The sequence below is a fragment of the Ascaphus truei genome, chromosome 14, assembly GCF_040206685.1.
Source record: "Ascaphus truei isolate aAscTru1 chromosome 14, aAscTru1.hap1, whole genome shotgun sequence".
Taxonomy (NCBI): Eukaryota; Metazoa; Chordata; class Amphibia; order Anura; family Ascaphidae; genus Ascaphus; species Ascaphus truei.
Genome location: NC_134496.1, coordinates 7387504 through 7411699, shown reverse-complemented (window position 1 = coordinate 7411699; position 24196 = coordinate 7387504). Strand labels below are relative to the sequence as shown.

At 43.7% G+C, this 24196-nt stretch overlaps 1 protein-coding gene across 3 annotated transcripts in view; it reads left to right on the top strand.

Moving 5' to 3' along the window:
• The window catches only part of WDR33 (WD repeat domain 33), a 66886-nt gene that overhangs the window by 32270 nt on the left and 10420 nt on the right, over positions 1-24196 (top strand). For 2 of the 3 annotated variants that reach the window (XM_075569637.1, XM_075569636.1), the window contains exons 7-16: positions 10414-10511; positions 15597-15723; positions 16158-16312; positions 16402-16480; positions 16565-16675; positions 16774-16868; positions 17721-17807; positions 17888-18027; positions 18394-18546; positions 19196-20869. In XM_075569637.1, coding sequence (XP_075425752.1) covers positions 10414-10511; positions 15597-15723; positions 16158-16312; positions 16402-16480; positions 16565-16675; positions 16774-16868; positions 17721-17807; positions 17888-18027; positions 18394-18546; positions 19196-20869 — 2719 coding nt within the window. The remainder of the gene's footprint in view (positions 1-10413; positions 10512-15596; positions 15724-16157; positions 16313-16401; positions 16481-16564; positions 16676-16773; positions 16869-17720; positions 17808-17887; positions 18028-18393; positions 18547-19195; positions 20870-24196) is intronic. The other variant, XM_075569638.1, reaches the window with a different exon arrangement.

Here is a 24196-nt window from a genome sequence, read left to right as displayed (position 1 = left end):
CTCCATCTCTCCATCTCTCTCTCCCTCTCCAACTCTCCCTCCCCATCTCTCTAACTAGCCCTCCTCTCTAACTTTCCTCTCATCTCTAACTATCCCCCATCCAACTCTCTCTCTCTCTCCCTCCTCTCCAACTCCCCTCCTCTCCAACTCTCTCTCCCCTCCTCTCTCCCCTCTAACTCTTATCTCTAAATATCCCCCCATCCAACTCTCCCCCCCCTCCTCTCTGCCTCTGCCTCCGCTCCTCCTCTCTGACTCTGCCTCCGCTCCTCCTCTCTGACTCTGCCTCCGCTCCTTCTCTCTGACTCTCCCTCCGCACCATCTCTGACTCTCCCTCCACTCCTTCTCCTCTCTAATTCTTTTTCCCTCCTTGTACCCTAACTCTCACTCCCCCTCTCTAATTCTCTCACTCTTCCCCCTCCTCTCCAACTCGCACTCTTCCCCTTCTCCAACGCTCTCACTTTCCCTCCCTGCTCTCTAATTCTCACACTCATTTCCCCCTTCCTCTCGCACTCCATTCCCCCTTCTACAGCAAATAAAGGCCCAACCTCAGCCATGCCCATCTTCCAGTAACGCCCCCCCCTTGTTCTCGCACCCCCCCAACCATTGCAGGGTTTTGCAGTAGTGTAATTATGCCCCTGGTGGCCAGCTATGCCCATTAATAAGTATGCAATGCTCTGTAGAGAGTATATATCTGGATATGCTTATTGTTGTAAATATGTCCATGGTAGTTTCATATACAATATCTACTATTTTCCAGCCATATACATAAAAAATGATCGCTTATATGTAGATATTTGTTTGCAAAAACACCAACACACTGTTTTTGACAATTAGGGGTTTTTCATCAATCTGGGCACTGTCGGATGTAATCTCACCTTGAAGTCAGTATGAATATATACTTGATATTTTTCACATTAATGTATACATAATTTCCATGCCTATGGTTCGATATCGGCTTGTGAACATGCTCTCGTGACAGCTGAGGAAAACCCAACTGAAACTACAACAGAACACCCCGTAAAATAAACCAACTGAGCCATGCTGCATAAAATAGTCATCGCTGTGGAACCAGTTGTTCAGTCCCACCATGTTGACTTCCTGTGCTCTGGTGATGTTCACTGAACAGCCACATTTTTTGCCTTGGTGTTTATATAGTGATGTTCACTGAACAGCCACATTTTTTGCCTTGGTGTTTATATAGTGATGTTCACTGAACAGCCACATTTTTTGCCTTGGTGTTTATATAGTGATGTTCGCCTGCGGCTCTGTGTGAGATCGGACCGAAAGGATGACTTCCTGTTTCATTCCTGATCTCTGGTGCTAGACAACATGTAACCCTTGTACTGTTCCATAATGTCCCTGGCACCATAAGGTTAAAAGAGAACTTCTTGTACAACCACAGGCGTTTCCACGTATCTAGGGCAGCACATGTGTTATATCACTACCTATGTTCTCCACTTAGTTTTAGTTAAATATTTCAATTTAACTGTAAATATGGTGCTGTTTTCTTAGACTCTGTGGCTGCATCGACCCTCCACTGTCTGATTTCAGGGTACCATTTTTCAGGGGTTTATACATCCAGTGGAACCTGTACCACAAGCTGGAATACTGGGATATATTATTGGGTCAATGTATAGATCATTTAATCTTTATATTCACTGACCGTCTCTCTCCCCCATTGTCCTGTCTCTCAAGGCTTTTTCATGGTCAATGGGGGCTTGTAAAAACTCCCCCACACTTTTCTTATGAAGACTACTTTATATCCTTAAAAAGGACATCTCTTCATATGAAGAAAGTAACTGAATGACCGTAACATGTTTTATGGCTTAAATGTTACTGATCGATTTTATACAAAAAATAGACCAGTTATATATTGAAGTACTTAATGTTTCAACGGTAACCAAATGCCTTTAAGGATTTAATGTTTTTAAATTAGTCTTTACTTAATTTTTAAAAATATGCATGCGTGATCGTGTAACTACAGTCCAAATTGGTAGACCACACTTTTTTAAAACATTAATTGCGAAGCTAGGAGGTTATTGGATATCTGATGACATTAAAGCAGCCGCCCAAGATGACGTTTTCCCGCCCCACCCTCTAATATGCGCATCAATACAATCCACACAGTGATAAGTAATTAGCTAAGTTGGTCCGTTCTCCTGTGATCGATTGACGAAGACTCGACTCGGGAGTTCACTAAATTACTGCAGAGGCGCATTGATTCAGTATCTGTGACTTTGTAAATGGTTGCTATAGAAACCAAAAAGGCTTGTTACATTATAATACATTAAAAATGTAATTTAGAGTTGTTTAAAAATAGGCTACAAGTTTTTTCTCATAGTACAGAACAGATTTATTTTAAAAAAAAACACGTAGGATATTGTTTGGTCTGCAGCTTTAACAGGACAAAGATAAACACCTACACGCTTCCCCGGAAGCAAATGAGCAACTTTCACATTCAAGGGGAAAAAATTGGGGGGAAGAAAATAGAAATTTGACTTTTATATACTTAAATAGATGCTCTCTGCATATATATAGATGGCATGAATAGATACTGTACTGCAAATATAGAGGTCCACCAGTAGTTGGAAATTGAGACGATTGTCACATCTATAATGCATGTCTTTAGTTCAAAGTCATGTTCTCTTAGCACTGTCTAGATTTCGGTTTATAGGTAAAAGTTGGCATTAGATCTTTTTTTTTTACTTCTATCCTCCAAACAAGTGGTCACCAACCTTCCTGTATAACGGTAACAAATGAACACACCGTCCTGTACCACCAGCTACTTAGAGGTGTCAAACTGTCTCTATCCCATACTCAGATGTAGCTGGCTTCATTGTTCTCGCTTAGGGGTATGTTGGGGTGTACTTCAGTATCCTGCAGCAACATGGCCATTAAATCCGGTTGACACTCTGTAGTGTCCTGAGAGATATTTGGGCGTGTTGTTATCTGAGGAAATAATGCCATGCGCTACATCTGTTATACTTACATATAGCTGTTGCCCTTAATGTCAATTAATCATTGCATTACAACTCTAAATCTATCTTTACTGGTTTGAATATTCTGCTTATTCTACCTTTTCCTTCTGTTCTCTTCCAAACCAACTTGAGCCTTAAAAGTGACTGGAGCATAGATTACCACTTTTTATAGACTTGTATAGGTACCAGCAATTGTAGTTTGTAACCCAGATTGGGAATCCCTGCACTAAACCACTTCATTCTCTGCTGCTCCTGCCTTTCTCACCATGGCTGGATCCCTACCAGTGTGGAGACCTCCCATTCACCGAGTTCCCATTCTCCATACTTCATCTTCCTTTCTACGCTTCCTTTTCTTCCTCACCTAGTTTTATAGTCTGAGATCCTGTGAGGAGCTAGGCGCGCATTGAATAATAGAGATGTGCAAGACTAGACAATATGCAGTCGCAGCATTTGTTGCATTTTCCCCTCTTCCCCCTAATTTTGCTTCCTTGCAAAACGCGTTGCCAAGCTTTAAATAGCCAATAATGTTGTGAAATTAGTCTTAGATTTTGCTATTGCAAATGTATTTATTTATAAAATGTTTTACCAGGAAGTAATACATTGAGAGTTAAGGCTGCATTTATACAGCTGGCGACGCGACCAATGATGTCACCCGTCGCCATTGCGAAAGTTGTATTTCAGATTCTGGAGACGTGGCTGGCTGCAAGGCCAGTGACGTCAGCAAGGGGGAAGATAGACGGGCAGAGAAGCTCCCTGATTGGCTTAGGCCTGGGACATAGTGGTGTGAGCAAGGCTGAGCCGCGCTCACACTCGGCACTAAGCCCCTGCAGCCGCAATGAGAGCGGCTTTAGCAGGGGCTAACGCACGCTTCCGCAAGCGTGCGGAAGCGTGTGTCTCACCAAGTTTTCAGATTTTCCTGCTTGCCGGAGCGCAGGGCCGGTCACGTGAGCGGTTCGTCCAATGAGGGCGAACCAGCTCCGTGACGTCACTGTCCCGCCCCCGACACGCCCACGGACGACGCGCTGTGTAAGGCCAGGGAAAGCACCGCTTTCCCTGAGCCTCAGCGCGCCTCCACACTGTTTTAAATGACTATGTCCCAGGCCTTATAGCCAGTTACATGTGGAGACCGTCTCTCCAAAAATCACATTCCACTGAGTACCAGAATTTTGGTAGCGCTGTTGCTCCGTCTCACCGTCGCGTCCACTATAAGCAACGGCGACAATGCATTTGTTTTGATGCGTCATCGCCGGCACTATAAGCGCAACCTAACCTCGTTTTCAAGTATGTCCTGGATATATCATAAGCTTTCAGGAAAATATCACACTGTCTCAAAATTAAGCGAATATAGCAATTTTAGATCATTTTGAAAGTCAACATATTAGGCAATATTGCGATACACAGTGACTGAATGATGGCGAATCGCTTGGGTGCTCTGACTAGGTCACGGTTTATTTTTTTCATGCTTACAAAAAAGGACAAATTGTACATGGGATGCAATGTGGGGCCATAGTTTAGCACATCTCTACTGAATAACATCCAGATCCGGAAACTTAGGATAATGCATGAGTTTTGATGACCAAATTGTTTTTGCTACACAGTGAAGACCGTGTGCCGTTATTTCTCTTTCGTCTAGTGTTCAATTATCACGTGTATGTGATGTGGGCTGTCATTTCTGGCACCGGAGTGATCTAATCACAGCGCTGTCATTTCCCCCACGCCTGCAGTGTAAGCTATCAGCTATAGACATAGCAGAGGATTTACAGAAACTTCCCAACCCTCAGGATAAGTAAGGGATATCTGAACAATGCAGCCTGTACATGCAGTGTTAAAACATAACACCAAATCAAAGGACAGTACAAACGATATGCGGTCATCCCTTAAGGTTGGAGGAAAGGAGATTTCACCAGCAACAAAGGAAAGGGATCTTTATAGTAAGGGCAGTTACAGTGTGGCATTCATTACCCATGGAGACTGTGATGGCAGATACATTAGATATCGTAAAAGCTTGGACATATTTTTAGAAAGGAAAGGTATACAGGTATATAACAAATAAGTATACATGGGAAGGATGTTTATCCAGGGAGACATCTGATTGCCTTTATTTTGAGTCAGGAAGGAATTTATTTCCCCCTTTATGAGACAGCATTGAATGATGTTTCCCTGGGGTTTCTTCCTTTGTGTTCCTCTAGGTCAGGCCTGCACAGCATGCGGGTCACATACGGCCAGGCCGGACTCACTGTGCGGCCCGCTGGTTGCGGCAGGGTGCGGCGGCCTCAGTCTTCTCCCCTGAAAATTCTACTGTTTCCCCTGCCGGCTCTGAAAAAATGGCCACCGCGTTGCCATCAACGGAATGCTAATTGACGACGTGGTGCCATGTTGCGTGGCGCTGTGACGTCACGGCATCCCGTTGCCATGGCAACGCGGTGATGGCCATATTTTTCAGGGCCTGCATGGTAAACAGTAGAATTTTCAGGGGAGAAGACTGAGGCCGCCGCACTCTGCCGGAGGTAAGAGTTGTGAGGGGGGGGGGGGGTAAATCGTGATGGGGGGGGTAATTTTAATTAATGTGCTGCCCGAATCTGCTTTCCTTGGAGCAGTTTGGCCTGTTTCGCTTTATAAATTGTGCAGGAGGATAAGTATCTGTAGTCTAAATGTTAGAATAGGTTGAACTATGTAACGAATACGGCCTTTTGACAAGGTAAAGTAAGGATAGCTGGTGCGTGCGAGTGAGTTATGTTGGCATGCTAATCCCATCGCTCCAATCTTCTGTTCTCATCACAAGTAAATGGTAACAATACTAAGTGGCACAGGACTGGCTTCAATCATTCTGCCTTCACATTGTCTACAAACTTCCTGAATGCCTTCAGTCCAGTAGTTCCCAAACTTTTGTGTAACGAGACACCGCTGGTGCCAGTGACAACCCTACACTTTTCATTACCTGGATTTAAATGAGACAGCCATGATCATGTTACAGTATTGTTTTTCTTTCGCTTACTATGAACTCAAACTCAATGTTCCTCTTTATTTCTGCTTTTATTGGGTTCAGCTGTATTTTTATGTATCCCTCTAATTTCCTCTTCTTGAGCTATACACTTTCGGGACATGCTTTGCTGACGGTCGCCTTTAAGTACGATTTAGTTGTGATGTTTGCATCCTTTTCTTGACCAGGATAAAAGAAAAAAAATCAAATGTTATCATTGTTTGACCATGTAATTCCCCACGGTGCAATCTCACTTAGAACCAACGTGAACTAGGCTCCTCTTGCACTCCAGGGGTCCAAGAGCACTTTGGTGAGTTGATGCTTAACGTTTAGGATTGCCACTATGTAATCTTCTAGGGATAGCAATCGCAAGGTCGTAACTAGGCCCCATTGGCGTGAATGAAATGGGATGGGTCTCCAGTTGCGTTCACTACTCCGATGGAACAGAGAATGCAATCTCCCTAAAAAACTAGCAAGAATAGGAGGATATACCCTAAGTCATAAAGCATCTGTTGTGACATACAGGGTATGACATAGGACACTCAAAGGGTTAAAAAAGAAACCGTAGACCACTCAAACGATCATTTATAAGTAAGTGTGCGTTCTGGTAGCTGTATTACTTTCAGGTTTATTGTAGGTTTTTACTTTTTTTTTTTTTGAGCAACCAGCATTGGGGTTCTTGATGATATGTACATTGGAAGAAGAAACCTATGGGGTTTTGAAAGCTCTAATTGCGCTGTCATTTCATATGTCAAGAACACTAATGATGGTTTTATGAAAGGTATCGCAGCCTCCAACGAATCTACAAATTCATAAAAACAATGTAAGTGCCGAATGTTGTATATCTCGTCTAATGCACACCCACTGGCTTATGCATATCTTGTCATGCTAGAACCAATCAGAAAAAGGGGGAGGACATGTGTACTTAACATGCAGTAAAACAGCCAAAAGGCAGAAGATAAGGGAACAAAAATCACACGTTTTTATTTACGTTGTGTACAAACATTTAAAAGAAACCTTTAAAAATAAAAATTAATCCTTATGATGTTTTGTTTGAATTGCATCAGTCATTTAAGAATGTAATCCGGTCCTCAAGGGCCACCAACAGGTCAGGTTTTCAGGATATCACTGCTTCAGCACAAGTGGTTCAGTCTTCAACCCCTGAAGTAATCTATTTAACATGCCACTTCTGTTGGTCATTTGTATAATTCGCTATTTTTGAGATGCATGCTGTTTTTTTTTTTTTTTTTTAAAGACCGCTAAATGCTTGGACGGAGAATAATTTGGCCTTGAGTGGAACATCTATTTAAAGTAGCTTACTTGCAAAAGCACATGCTTTTTTCCATAGATTATTAATGTTTGGTTTGACCATGACTGTTTTTGAATTGGAATGTGATGGGGGGGGGGGGGGGGGGTTGGTTGCCATGTAGAAGCAGTACCGGTCACCCTATAGTTCTCATTACAAATAAAACACAAACAACCTGTGAGGACAGAGGCCTCATTTCCTATTTCTTCTGTGAGAGAGGGGGGCTCAACTCAGTCCTCAAGCCTCCCCCAACAGGTCAGGTTTTCAGGATATCCCTGCTTCATCACAGGTGTCTTTGACTGAGCCTCAGATTGAGACACCTGTGCAGAAGCTGGGATATCCTGAAAACCTGACCTGTTAAGGGGGCTTGAGGACTGGAGTTGAGCCCCCCTGTTGTAGGGGAATGGAAATCATCTTTTTATCTGGCAAACAAAAAGCAATTCTCGCCCTGAAAGATGATTAAAGAAAACAAAAAATATGATGATCCCCTTGAAAGAAAAATGGCAGCTTGAAGAAGGTTTGCGCCACTAAGGGGATCCGCCTCACACAGCCCTGTATACTGCTGGAACAATGGGCCCTTTAAAGCAGCCCAAGGGCCCCTCCTGTGTCTTCCCACAGTAGTGCCCTTATTCTAAGTAGGCCACCTCTAAAGAGTTTCCTCTCTAGCAGGAGTAAACACCGGTCTTCAAGGGCCACCAACATGTCCAGATTTAATGATAGCCCTGCTTAAATACGAGCCACTGATTGCGCCACCTGTGCTGAAGCAGGGATATCCTGAAAACCTGACCCCAACCGTACCTTTGAGGCCTGGCGTTGCCCACCCCTGCTATAGGAGAGAGGTTACTTGTAGTTAATGTTACATGGAGGACGTCCCATGTGATGCAGCCCTTCCTCTCCCCTGCTCTGTGTCTCTTCTATCCTTTGATGAAGGGTAAATTTGCACTTTGCACCACTTATATGATTTATAGGCTTACAACCTGACCTGTTGGTGGCCCTTGAGGACTGGATTTGGCCACTCCTGCTCTATAGGGTTTTACCATCTTTCCTACGGCTACTCATATCCCTTGTGTACCCTTTGAATGACTTAAGTATAGGGTCTCTACTATATTTGATGGCTTGTTACTATATGGTAAGGGAGGACCTGCCATCATCTCCCTTGCAATCTGTTTTTAAAAACCTGTAGACACCGCACATCAAATTGCATGAGTGAAATCTTGCATAACAAAAATCCCATATGATTTGTCTATTGGCCTTTGGAAGAGACCATTACATTTAAAAGAAATGCACTTTCAGCACAAAAAAATGTATCCTTTCACAAACCCACAAGAGGACATGCGTTATATGCTGACTATCTCTGATCCCTATCTTGTTGCTGCTGTACACACTAATTTAGGCGTGTAATATAGTGCGCTACCGTGCGCTCGTCCATTAGAATTGGCTGGGTCCGGGCCTGACGTTCTATACTTCAGTCGCGCGCGCACGGCAGTGAGCGTTGACCCGGCAGATCGGAGGAAAGACATGAAAAGAGTCTTTTCCCGCTGCTGCCGGTGCACATCACGCTCTATTATCCAATCACAGTGAGGCTGCAATTACTTTGTATTTTGCGCAGAAGGGAAAGGCTTTTTATGGGAGAAAAATGTTGTTAAAGTTGCATTATTTTCAAGGCCTTTATAACCACGGTGCATTCATATCTGAATTCCATTATACTGAGTTACTTAGATATACATATATATGTATGTGTGTTTATTAATATCATTAAATGTTTATATCTTTATATATATTTATTTACACACTCACCTATCTCTTTCTCTCATCGCTCTCATATATAATACTGTGTGTAATGAATGCAGGTTGAGCTTTTTGTGGTTGTGTGTAAAGCCGGGTGTGACGACATAGCCACGCCCACCTGTCACTCACGGCACAGACCTGTACACACAAAGTGTGATTCACGTGCACGAGCATTAGCACGCGCGCATGCGCCAAGTATAAAACAGGACTTAGTCATGAGCAAGACGCCTTTAGTGACCGTTTACAAAGATTGTTGAAAGCCCTTCAGAAGATACACCAGATCCATCTTAAACTACAGTATGAAACACCACTTTCTGTAATGATTATGCCCAATACTAATGTATTAAACTCGGTCTTCATTTGTAAAATTATCGATTTTGTTAAATCTTACGTTGTATCAATGTTACCCAAATGTTTTCTGGATGTATATTTTGTCCTGAATAACTTTCAATAACGGAATTCATAAAAAAAAATTACATTTTCAGTTTCCTGTCCTTTGAATCTGTGTTTACTACTGAAACGTGAACAAATTTGGTTTCCCTTGATTTTCTTTAGACGAGTCCCATTTTTAGATGATTTACACAATAGCTCAGCATGTTGCAATCTTATTTACGTTTGTTTCAAATACTTATCACACTTCTGCCTGTCTGTCTCAGGACTAAAATATGATTATATATATTTTTACAACTTGCCTTCAGTTCACACCAACTATTGTTTAATTCAGAACTCTCTGTTTGGAGATTACCTAGATTGGCCACCATTGGGAATCTTTTTAACTGCACTGTGTGATATTCTTGATCACACTAAATTTGAATTGTCTGTCATTAATGAAGCCGTACAAATCTGTCTCACTCATGTTTAGCATCAATGGTCTCGCGAGTCTCACTGTTGAAAGTGAATCATTTTTCATTCATTCCTAACACCCACCCCCCCTTTTTTTAGTTTTTTAAAGTTATTGAAAGCTGATATAGCTGCATTTTTCCCCAGTTGGGTATGGAAGATATTGCGTATTTTATAATCCATTGTATGTATCCTACTTAACATAGTTGGGCGTTTTCCGCGAGAGAGGGCACCCTGATCGACAGCATTGCAGTTTAACGAATAACCTCCCATGTGTTCATGCCTATTTTATTACAACTGATGTGTTTTAGTGGGGCTGTGAATTGATCTAGGTTTGTGTAACGAGCTAATGGAGCCGCCATATAGAATGCCATCCAAGATCTATGCCACTCATGGCAGTGCGCGAACCCCTCTTGTCAAGACACGAGAAGCCTTCGTTGTAATGTTGCCATAATGGGGGAGAATGGCCTGCTGTGTGTATCTCTGACCTCTCTCCCATGCTGCTTGTCTCCACGTAACAGTTTCTCCCCTACGGATAATAAATTTGCCACCTGTTCAGACGACGGCACAGTTAGGATCTGGGACTTTATGCGTTGCCACGAGGAGAGAATACTACGAGGTATGTGATTTATGGGGGAGAAGTGACAGATGCTCCGATTGTGTGTTTTTTTAAGTCAAGTGGGCAACAGCATCAATATAGCATTGTATATCGGGGAACACTGATCAGCATCCATGCTGTAGTGTGAAGAGTTGCAGGAAATATGCCAATTTTGCACTTCTATAGGGTGCGTTATGTACAAAATACATACAGTATGTGTGAATATATATATATATATATGTGTGTATGTATATATGCAGTGTTCGACAAACCTATACATTTGCACGCCCCGGGCGAGTGGATTTAACATCGTGGCGAGCTCCTATTGGCCCAAGCAGCACACATGTGGTACTAGGTGGCGAGTAGATTTTTTTGTTCGGCGAGTAGATTTTTTGGTGATTTATCGACCACTGTATATATGTGTGTATATATATATATAGATATATTGTATGTATATATGAGCTGCATTGCACACCCCCTCTACAAACACATGATTTTCCCCCCCTTATAAAGTCTGACAAATATTCCTCTTGGATTTATATACAGCACACAATGATTCACACAGCAATTCTTACCCTATACACACAGTTGGACTACACTTGAAATCCCTACTCTTTCTATATATAACCCACTGCTGTACACGGTTCTCCAAGAAACCCTTCCTATAAATACATCTGATAAGACACTGTCATTGGAAAACTGCCCCCTCCCCACTCAAAGCGTGTGTGTGTGTGTGTGTGTGTGTGTGTGTGTGTGTGTGTGTGTGTGTGTGTGTGTGTGTGTGTGTGTGTGTGTGTGTGTGTGTGTGTGTGTGTGTGTGTGTGTGTGGCGCGTTGATGGGGGCGTGTGAATATATATAGCCGTGTTAGTCTAGTTGCGATAGTGCAGAATAAATGAGTTCTTTTATATATATATATATATATATATATATATATATTCTGCACTATCGCAACTAGACTAACACGGCTATTTTCGTTATATATATATATATATATATATATATATATATATCAGGTAATAAAGAACCATAGGCACTCCGTCTGAATAGAAAGAATGGGTGCAAATCATCACCTTGACAAAGGTCCCGTTTGAGGACCGAAACGTTGGATATGATGTTTTGTTCAATAAATACAGGATTTTTGATATTCATTTGGAGTGCTGCCTCTGATATTCGTCCACGTGCGGTATCGTATTGCCTATATATACACACACACACACACACACACACACACACACACACACACACACACACACACACACACACACACACACACACACACACACACACACACACACACACACACACACACACACACACACACCTTCCCCCCCCCCCCCCATTCATCAACGCTGTTTTGTATGCACCACAGGCATGGTCAGTGTAAACCACCCGACTACATATAAAAACAAATAGCCTGTGGACCGCCCCCCCCCCCTTTTCTGTTTGTCTACCCCCCCCCCCCCCATCTCCTGCCCCTCCCCCCCCCACACTTCCCCCTCCCCTCTACCCTTACCCTCAACTTCCAAAAAAAGGAAAAAACTATGTTGGCCAGTATTCACTCAGTGCTATCAAAGTTAAAAAGTTATATGTTGTTGTCCATAATGTAACCATGCCTGTAAATGACAATGCCAATAAAAAAGATTGATACAAAAAAAACCACACAGCCTGTAAATCTCTGCTTATATAGAGCTACACACATGAAGCACCAATGCAAAAACCTTGCACCACACAATTTCCTGCCAAACCCTGTGTTTACATAACAAGTAGAGCACATACAGAAGAAGCGTTAATAACCCCCAACAAACTCACTGCTCTGCATATCCTTGCATTTATATAGAGGTCACATAGAGCACAAGCAGTAAATGGGCCCCCTTCCACACACAGGAACAGCACGGGCACTGGAAGCCATACCGATACCTATAGCTTTTCCTGTCACCGTTTATACAGAGATAAGCACGGTTACTATTGTCTTTGCTAAAGTACTGTGCAGGTTGCTGCAGTATAGGACTTGGCAAGTACTCAATAATGCACATACTGACCAGTTAACATATGTTTGTATACAGTTGGTGTCATTGTCCTTGAAATAGATGCTGCACCCTCTATGCATAATAGTAACTAAGAGCATCGGCCATAAAAACTTTCCTTGGAGCATACACTGCCCTGTTTATACCTTCCATTCATATACTGTACACAGAGCAGATTGCCTCGACTGTGGCAGCATAAGTGTCCCATCTACACTTATTCATAAAGGCCTTCCAATTCATGAAACCTTTTTAGTAGTGGCAGCGCATGCTCCCCATCGGCACGTCCAGCCTTTTAATTATGCTAGTTATAGAGCCAGTGCAGTGCAAACCTCACGGATATTGCATATTTTATTCCTATACTGGTATGCTCTCCATTTACACACTGAGAATTGACAATCCAAGTCACCGCTTCAGACTGTTTTGTCGATCGCTTTATTTAAACACAGCACCTGTTTAGTACCAGTTTCCCACTTTTCCACCTTTAATATTCTTGTATGGTTTTCTGCAAGCGCATCAACTGAATACCATGCAGCTGTGCTTATTTTTGCTCCTTTTAAAAGACTTGTCTTTGTGACTAGGGACTCCATTAGACACAGCTATTATTTCATTGAGGGCACAGTAAACGGAGCTCGCTCCCCTTGGTGTCTAGGTTTTCTATATATAACCATGGTCCCCTTGGTGTCTAGTCACCAAGTCGGTATTTATCAAATCTCGGCAAACGCACAGGGATACACACAGTTTGAGGATGGAACTAATGTTTAGTCAACTTGGAACTATGGCAAAGCTAGGATCTGCTAAAGATATATATGAGGAGCATTGAACCAAGATAAAGTTGTATCAACATTTCATAGGAGAAATAATTCTGTGCTATGTTTTTTGTGCTACAGCACTTTATAAAGTTTAAACAAGTGGGAGAATTATCTTTCAGGCTTTCGCTCACTTCACCAATATGTGCCAACTCCATAACCTGCAGAACATAAACCCAGAATTGCTACACAACTCCCCTTGAGCCCCTGAACCCATCAGTTGTGCAACTGTGCACCAATTCTCCAGTCCACAGTGCACCCTCCTCTTAATAGAGCAGGCCATGAGCCCCAGCATGTCTATCGTTCTGGTGTCAGGTCTGGTTTGATGATTGATTGCTAACATGTCAAACTAGAAGGGGTGATACATTGCTGCTAATCTCCCAGATAGCTAATGAGATAAACCTTGCAGACTAGAAAAATAATGGAGTGGCTGCCTGCCCTGAAGGCTTAGAGAGGGGCTTCTAAACATTCATGTCCGAGGTACTACCAGCTTTGTATGCTGGGATGGCTAAGGGTTAACTGGCCTCCTTGTCTTCCAAGTGAGGGGAGCGCAGGACGTTCACAGCTTGGATATGAAAAAATACGATGAAAAGAAAACAATAGTGCGACCAATATGGTGATGAATTCATATAAGTGAATGTAAATCCGTTCCATTCTCACATTCTCCTTAGGGATATGGCTGATCAGAGATACAGTCTCTCTGATTGGAGCTGTGATGAAAGGACCTCGGTGTGGGTCTCAGATACTGCCGCGGTCTTCCCGTTTGTCACAAGGAATGAGGAAAGAAACACACATAGTGAAATGACTGAGGTCCTTGTGACAAACGGGAAGACCGCGGCAGTATCTGAGACCCACACCGAGGTCCTTTCATCACAGCTCCAATCAGAGAGACTGTATCTCTGATCAGCCATATCCCTAAGGAGAATGTGAGAGTGGAACGGATTTACATTCACTTATATGAATTCATCACCATATTGGTCGCACTATTGTTTTCTTTTCATCGTATTTTTTCATATCCACGCTGTGAACGTCCTGTGCTCCCCTCACTTGGAAGACATCGAGATTTGTATAGACCCAGGAATGGTCCACAGTTTTTCGAGGTGCTTCACATTTCTTATTACACGAAATTTACACACTATTGGTGGTGGTCAAATAATTTACTATATTCACAATTTTTGTGCATCACTGTTGTGTTTTAATAATCCACATTTTAATATCTATTCACGTGCACAATTGTCCTGTTGCACTGTTTGCATTATTTGCACTATTATATTGTGTGCACTAGCACAGTAAACTCTCCATTCACTCAGCTGACTAGGAGCGCCTGATTACACACCCTCCAGTTTACTGGCCTCCGATGGGGATCAGTGCAGGGATAAATGACTCCCAAGAATCAGGGAGTGGTTTAGAAGCCACTGGCCTTGTAGAATGTAACGTGATTATAGATTTAATGATAGGAAATTGAGGTGATTGACCACAGACCGGTGAATGGCAAAATGGTTACTGCCCATGTACATTAGGGAGTTATGAAAGGGTTACTTCCCTCAGACTTAAATGGTCTGGCTTCGAAGACTGGTTGAGTGTTTCGAGGGTTACATAGCTTCACAGATGAAAGGAGGGATTAAAGCAGTGTCTCCCAATTCTTAAGGGAGGTCCCCATTAAGGTGTCCCAGAAGACTTACAAGAATTGGGGGGGGGGGGGGGGGTTGGCTTAGTGACAGAAGGGAATACAGAAAATGACAAAGAAATAGAAGGGTAACACGAGAAATTTTAAAATCTTGCATTAAATACACAAGTGCGGTTCCTGACAAAATGAATCCTTTTGTTGTAGGAATGCAGTTCAAAAAGATTAAGGCTTCATAGGGGATCTGTTAGGAGCTTATATGTCCTGCAAAATGAGGCATTTGTTAAAAGGTGACTTTCCTCCCAGTTAGGCAAAGAGGTTAGAAAATTGCTAGGATTTATGGGGCACGTGCATTAAGCGCCTGTACAGGTTGTCACACTTCTTCCAGCGTTCCCGCCCATTGATTTGAATGGGAATTAACACCGGAACTGGTGCGATAACCTGTATCGACACTTCATGCATGTGCCTCTACAAGCTTTGGGCTTGGTACAGAACAAAGTTTTACATACCTCAAACAATGGCGTACTAACCTCAGAGATGTGGCAGAGCTGCAGAAGTAATTTGTACTTTTGGATAAAGTACTCTTCCCAAATGATGGAAGAGTATGTTGTTCCACATTAATCGGTAACAACACTATTCTTTCCCCTTCAGGACATGGTGCTGATGTGAAGTGTGTTGACTGGCACCCAACCAAGGGACTTCTTGTCTCGGGAAGCAAGGACAGCCAACAGCCAATCAAATTCTGGGACCCCAAGAATGGGCAGAGTCTTGCTACACTGTAAGAACTGATTTGAACTATCTAACCTTGGAACTGAAGGGAGAGGTTGAGGTGGGACACTGTCCTGTATTCAGATGCATTTCTTGTTATTAGGGTCTCTTGGTTAAAGACTTCTACAGAGAAGAGGAAGAAAAGCATTCCACTCCTTGTATCCCTACTCCCATCACATATTTTTCCTGGCAGATATGAGCTTTACATTCCTGAACCTGTCCCATAAGCCATTCAGGTTCTTTGTTTGTGCTCTCACCTCTGAGTGTGCTGGGAAGTACTTGGCTGGGTTTCTGCACAGATCCTGAATCATTCATCCATAGTGGTAGAATAGTTTATGCCTATGATCCTAGATAAGTTGCTCATTTCAACCTGCTGTGATGCATCATTCCTGAGCCATGTATTAGGATAGCGTGGACCACTAATTCTTCTCCCTCCCAAACTAGACATGCTCACAAGAACACCGTGATGGAGGTAAAATGGAACTTGAACGGGAACTGGCTGCTCACTGCATCACGAGATCACCTCTGCAAGCTCTTTGATATCCGCAACCTTCGCGAGGAGTTTCAGGTCTTCCGAGGCCACAAAAAAGAGGCCACAGGTCAGAGTAGTTTGCCATGTGTGACATTTGTGAATTAATTTGTTGGTCTTGAGAGCTGTGTGGCCTGATGTAGGCTCTATCTTTTCCAGCTGTTGCCTGGCATCCAGTACATGAGGGTCTCTTTGCCAGCGGTGGATCTGACGGCTCTTTGTTGTTCTGGCATGTTGGGTACGTATTGGAGTCCTAATAGACAATCCATATACATTGGAGCTTCTAGTCTTGTTTGAGTTAACCTCCATTTATTCTTCTCAGGATTGAGAAAGAGGTCGGTGGTATGGACATTGCCCATGAAGGAATGATCTGGAGTCTGGCCTGGCATCCACTGGGGCATATTCTATGCTCAGGATCCAATGACCACACTAGGTAATGGAAGGAAGAGTCTCCACGACTTGTGTTTACTTAAGAGCCAGGTTGTTGGTTAATTTTGGGTAACTCCAATTTTTATTTATGTATTTTTATAGCAAATTCTGGACCAGAAATCGACCTGGTGATAAAATGCGAGACCGTTACAACTTGAACCTGCTCCCTGGCATGTCAGAGGATGGTGTGGAATATGGTAAGTGTCTCTCTACACAAGGCACTGATTTTCTCCTTGGAGCATTGGCTTCACTTCACCACTACAGCATTGGAGGTTTGTGTGCTCATCCCATTTGAGGTCCTAGGAACACATGGTTTCCTACCCTTCTCAGGGTTTTCCAACCCATCTGGTGCCTGCAGCTTTCCATGGCATCTGGAGTCTTTTGGTTTCCTTTTCCTCCTGATGTTATGGCTTTGCCCCTCCACTTTAGGGACCGGACGGTCCCCTGGAGGGGTAGGGTTGCGGGGGCATAGCTATTTGTCCTTCACTTACTCACCTGTACAACTAAATGTTTAAACAGTCCTAGATAACCACCACTTGCTAAACAACAGTATGCTCTTATACACACACTAACCAATGCATTTAAATGTACTTCTAGTTCTGTTGGCCTCCCCACAGGCTAACTAGATTGTAAGCTCTTTGGGACAGGGCTGCCTTTATCACAAAGTCACATTTAAGTCTTGATGCACTTATTCTGTATGATTAGATTCCTTGTATTGTAATTATAAAGTGATTTATACCTGATTGGCTGTTTAAATAAATATACATACATACACTCCAGAGACCATGGTTTACCCCTCAAACTTCCCTTCATATGTAACCTGTCTGCCTTGCCTAGGTCTTTTCCCTGTCTGCTCCACCTCATTGTCCTACGTCTTTCTCCCTCTCCATAGTCTTTGACACCCCCCACCCCCTTCTCTTTTTATCATAACTGTCGTAACCCATTACATTATCTGATCTCAAATGTTTCTGCCATGGAACACGCTCAGTCGATCCCGTCTCTTTGTTCTACTGTGATCTCTTCATGTAACGGAATTCATCCCTCTTTAGATGATATTGAACCCAACAACCTGGCAATTATCCCTGGGATGGGGATCCCAGAACAGCTGAAGATGGCAATGGAACAGGAACAGATGGGTAAGGATGTTGCAGACCTCTCTCTCACTCTCCCCAACCTTTTTTCCTCTGGTCAATGTTCTTTTTTCCTTAACTGTCAGGTACAGAAGAGGCGAACGCGGTGGAGATGACCATCCCAGGTTTGGACTGGGGGGTGGATGAGGTCATGCAGAAAGATCAGAAGAAAGTACCTCAGAAAAAAGTTCCTTATGCCAAGCCCATCCCAGCCCAATTCCAACAGGTCAGTACCAATATAAGCCTTGCCCCAGGCCATTTCTGTCAGGTCAAACTGACAGGTTAGTGCCAATATAAGTGTTTCTCAATGCCAATATGAGTGTCCCAACCCAATTCCCAAAGGTCAGTATCCATATAAGACTGGTCTGCCCTAACTTGAGCAGATTGTCTAGCTAAATTCTAGCAGATTTTTGCTAATGCTATACCATACCTGATCAATTCTAACTAGTCCATGCCCATGCAAGTCCAACATGGTCTATATCGCAGCAAATCAACTTCTAGGTCACTGCCCATGTCAGCCTTTCCTGGTGTCAGACCCCATGTCCAAAATCCTGCAATGACCGTACCCACCTCTTTCTCACTGTCCTCTCAGGCATGGATGCAGAATAAAGTTCCCCTTATGCCACCATCGGAAGCAGTTCCTGACCGGAAGGAAGAGACCAAGCTGGATGAAAAGAAGAAAAACCAGTCTGATATTGAACAGGAAATGGCATCTCTGCAGTACACCAACCCTCAGCTGCTAGAGGTACAGACATGTCCACACGAGAAAGGAGGTGCAAGATCAATGGGCAGAATGGTCAGACCCTTGTAGAGGAAGAGAAATATACAATCATTATAATTTAAACCGGTATAATGTGGAACACATTCACGTTGCTGTATAGAGTATGATCTTGCAGGCACTCTGAATCCATGCCATAAAGACGTTACAATCCTACATTTTAGCATCTGGTACATCGAGCTGACGTGCGTGCAATGTACACATGGGACCAATAATTGTCAAGTTTTCTAGCAAATGGGGTCGATTGTCTGTGGGTTATCCATACCTGTTGGAGGGGAGCAGCAAGGTGTTCCTTACCCCTGTTTTAGAAACCTAGCAGTAGATGGCAGATAAACTACTTGGCCCGTCCAGTCTGCCATTTTCCTATCTGTGATGAATCCTCAGACCCTATTAGCTTTGTAGGTTTTTCATATGTAGCATATCTTTGTATCTATCCCACGTACTTTTGAATTCCTTTGCCTCTACCACCGTTTCTGTGAAGTCCTTCCCAATATTTCCACCATCCCTCCTGCTTAAGAGCAGGACCTTTTGTTCTAGAACTTGTTTATCTCAACTGTTTCCTTCTTGTACATTGTTGATAGCGCTCTCACACACCTTCCTCTCCTTCCTTCCCCAGCAACTGAAGATAGAAAGAATAGCCCAGAAGCAAACAGACGGTCAAGTTCCTGTGCAACCTCAGAGCCTCCCTTCTCCTTTGGGAGGACCTCCACATGGGCCTCCAGCTTTTCAGGGTCAAGGACCACATTCCCAGCCACCCCAAGGATTCCAGCAACCGCACCCCCCACAACAGATGTCGATGAATATGCCACATGGTCCTCAAGGGCAGTTTAGACCTCAGGGGCCCTCAGGTCCACAGGGTTTCATGGGCCAAGGGCCACAAGGGATGAGACCTCAAGATATGCATCCTGGGATGCCCAGGCTTTCGGGTCCACATGGGCCAATGGGTTCTCAAGGTCCAGCTAATCCTGGGCCACAGGGGCACATGGGCCCTCAGGTGCCACCAGGACCTAGAGGGATGCAGGGAATGGCCCCTCACCATGGCATGCAGGGGGCACCTGGCCCACAGGGGCCACTTATGGGGGTTACTCCACGAGGAGTACAGATGCCACACGGACTCCGGGATAATCAGGGCCCCAACCAAGGTATGCTAATGGGACACCCAGCGCAAGACATGCGAGGCCCTTCGGGAGCGATGATGGGACATGGACCAGATAATAGGGGCCCCATGGAGATGAGGGGTCCTCCAGATATGCGTGGCCCACAGGACATGAGGGGACCTCCAGACATGCGTGGGCCTCAGGACATGAGGGTACCACCTGATTTACGTGGCCCTCAGGACATGCGGGGACCCCATGACATGCGTGGTCCTCAAGATATGAGAGGTCCCCAAGACCTCCGTGGCCCTCAGGATATGAGGGGACCCCCAGAGATGCGTGGCCCTCAGGATATGAGGGGACCACCAGACATGCGTTGCCCACCAGATATGAGGGGACCACAAGACATGCGTGGCCCTCAGGATATGCGGGGTCCCCCTGATATGCGTGGCCCTCAGGATATGCGTGTCCCCCAGGATATGAGGGGTCTTCCTGACATGCGTGTCCCCCAGGATATGAGGGGTCTCCCTGACATGCGTGGCCCCCAGGATATGAGGGGTCCTGACATGCGTGGCCCCCAGGATATGAGGGGTCCTGACATGCGTGGCCCCCCGGATATGAGAGGTCCGTCTGACATGCGTGGTCCCCAGGATATGAGGGGTCCCTCTGACATGCGTGGGCCCCAGGATATGAGAGGTCCCTCTGATATGCGTGGCCCCCAAGACATGAGGCGACCAACTGATATGAGGGGTCCCCATGACATGCGTAGCCCTCAGGAAAGGGGGCCTCTTGATATGCGTGGCCCCCCAGATATAAGGGGGCCCCCTGACTTGCGTGGTCCCCAGGACATGAGAGGACCATCCGATATGCACGGGCCACAGGATATGAGGGGGCCCCCGGACCTGCGAAGTCCTCAAGATAGAGGCCCTCAAGATATGCGGAATCCACAAGATATGAGGGGACCCCCTGATATGCGTGGCTCCCATGAAATTAGGGGTCCCCAGGACATAAGAGGATCCCAAAACAGAGGGGGGCCACCTAAAGATATCCGTGGACCTGCAGGAGCACAGGGGCAGCTGGGACATTCTCAAGGAAGCACCCAAGGACCTCACGGGCAACAGAACCCACCAAGGGGACCCCACCCAGCACCGCAAAAAGCCCCATTACTGGGAGATGGTCCCAGAGCATTTAACCAGGTAACTGTCTTTGGAGCAGACAGGAGATACACAGAAAAAAGGCAACGGCTTTAGGTTCAAATGAGTAATCAGCATTAAAACCTGATGTCTGGCAGCACAGGGGTTAATAGTGGGTTCCAGTCGAGTAAGACAAAATAAAATGTGGGAACCAACTTTTTGGTAGTGATGTTTGAAAATGTGCATCTCATCAGCGTGGGAAGAGACCCGTTTATTGTTACAATAAAGCATTGCTAAGAAAAGCAGTGCAGAAAAATACAGGAGACTGTTTTTTTTATAGTAGGTTTTCCTTGCCCCCAATCAGCAGACAATGTAATTATCGATGCCCGAGGTAGATAGGAGGGTGGTGAAGATCACACACAATGTAAATGGCAGTGTCTCTCAGTCTCTTCTGGACACCCCAGCCAGACCGTGTTTTAGGAATAACCCTCTAATCACACATTCACATGGAAGAGACGTACATACAGTACATGTATGTCTGGATGGGGTGAGAGAACAGGTAAACCCTACACGGGACCCATTTTGCTAAATGGTGATACCTTTTTCAAGGGACTCTTCTATGACCAAAGTACATTTGTGGCAGTAACAATTTAAGGGTAGATGATGGTTTTGACGTTGACAATCAGACACGGATCAGTATTTTTAAATAAATAAACAATTTTTTGAAGCTTGTAACGTTTCCCTGGTAAATTTCTACAGGTTATAATGTTTTCCTGATCTCTCGGTGCTAAATCTTTGGCAATCATCCAATCTATGGGTCATTTAAAAAAAAAAACAATTCTGTCTGTCATTACAAGGCCATCATTTGTCAAAAACATAAGTATGTGGTTAGCATGAATTCACTGGAATTGAAGAAGAAAACATTTATTTTGGACAGAATACAAAAAGGAAAATAATTACTTTTATGGTGATTGAATCTTTCTAAAGATGCTGCAGAGTTGCTAATTTCCGCTTGTCCTGTTATGTGGGACTACCCTTTTAATCTTTTATTAGTATGTGGAGCGCAGGGACGGGCAACTCCAGTCCTCAAGGGCAACCAATAGGTCAGGTTTTCAGGATATCCCTGCTTCAGCACAGGTGGCTCAATCAGTCCCTGTTTCAGCACAGGTGGCTGCTCATTTCTCTGTGACCAATATGTTTTTGTTTTGTTTATTTCTTTGCACACAAAGTTTTGTTACAAAGTAAAGGGCCTATATCTTTAACCAGGATCAGAGTTCAGTTCTCATGATACCATGGATTAGTATACATTTGGCCCCAACTTTCTAATCACCAGTGACTTCATTGGCGGATGGCGATAATGAGACATGGAAATGCGCTAATTTATGTTTTTTTTCCCCCTTAATTATATCTATATATTGTGTGTGTATATAAAGATACATATATCTGCAGACATTTTCCTTACATAGTAAAAAGAAAAGCTAATACACAACCAAATTAACAAGGTAACGTCACTGCGCGTCCATAAAATTTTTAAACGCCAATACTGAAGGTACAAATTCACCATCCGACATTTCTCCAAGGAATGAAATGGCTGTTATTGGGCCTCAACATTGGGTAATGGATCAATAAATTCAGAATTGGTGTTTAAAAGCGCAGTTCTATTCTCTCCCCCACACCCCCCCCCACCCACCCACCCCCACACCCCCTCTTTACTCCCGTTAAGAGATCTCCTCTTTACCTTTCCACCGCTGTCTCCATTCAGGAGATCTAAGCATTTGAAATATTCAGGGGCTTATTCTATATCCTCAAATTGGGCTGTTTTCAGGCGAAATATTGTCTTTTTCGGCCGATATACAATGAGCCCCTGTGTGTGGGAGGTCACCCTTGAGATGTCTCCTGCAGTGCCCAGATTACGATGTGTGTGAGAGCTCCTAAAACGCGAAGAGGGAGGATCTGCAGAGGTCTCCGTGAATACATAAATAAGCAGAATATCTGGTGTAGGAAATTGTGAGTCAGTCACATAGTAGATGAGGTCGTAGAAAAGACCTGTCCATAGAGTTCATCTGGGTGCCGTGGGGTTTTTCACCAAAGTCTGATGCCTATAAGAATTTTTGAATTATTTTTAATTATTGTGGAATAATGAGACTTGGGAGGTGTTTTTTTTTCTCTCTTCTTTCTATCTACTCCCAATTTGTCTGATGTGCAAGAAGGTGAAGGAGCGGCTCAGTGAGTAAAGACACAGACTGTAAACCATGACATTGAATTTCAATCAGGAGAGTCTGGTTCAATTCCCGGCTCCTTGTGACCTTGGCAAGTCACTTTGTCTCCCTGTGCCTCAGGCACCAAAATCATAGATTGTAAGCTTATCTGCCTGTAAACAATTCCCGAGTACTGTGCACTATACTGCATTGTAACGTGCCATTGGGAGAAAGGCGCTATATGAAATAAAGTTATATATATTTCACAGGCAGAGCCCCCCATATCTTTATTGGCACTCTGATAAATAGGGGTAAAGAAAACGCTTGATAGACGAACACTCCTCCATTTAGGCAATTTCAACTTGCAATGAATTTACTATTAAAATTAGCACTATTCCGGAAGCCAATTAAATTTTTAAATTCTTCACAAAAGTTGGTTTTCTGGGCAGCTGTGTGTGATAGATACATAGTAGATGAAGTTGAAAAAAGACTTCCCTTCATCAAGTTCAACCTACTGTATGCTAAAAAGATGATGACATCTTTTAATAATTTCCACCCCTTATAACAATTGTTGCGTACCAAAGCTTTCTATTGGAAGAAGCCGTGCATTCGCTGTGTAAATATTTGCTAAAGCAACGTCAGCTGGCCCAGTTTTAACATGGACTTATTTGGCATTGGAACTAAAAGCTCTCTAAATGTAATTCTGTGAATGGTTTGAATGCATTGCCTTGTGTCAACTTTTATCGTGGGTGTTACAGCAGCAATCTGCGCTATGCACCCTAAAAAATAAAGGTTTTCTTTCTCTTTTTCTCTTTGTGAAGTCTGTTTTCTGCAGTTTTTAGAAGCCGCCCTTTTTTTTTTTTTATCCTGTTCTGGAAATAAGTTACTAAGAATGTGACTCCCGGGGAAGTTAAAATGGCCTCTTCCATCCACGTATACCTTAAAACAACAAAAGATTTGATGCCAGTGAAATAAATAGCCAGTGGAAAAAATAAATAAATAACGGTTTGGGAAAAATGAAACAGCAAGGGGGAACGACACAACACGAACATTGGATTGGGCTTTTATATGGTGATCTCTTATCGGCTTCATATAAGTTGCAAATCACATTTAAAGTGCTTTCAAAATATCATTCAATGGTAATGTGGTCACTACCCAAGGAGTGAGGAATCCAGAGCATGGTGACGGAAAT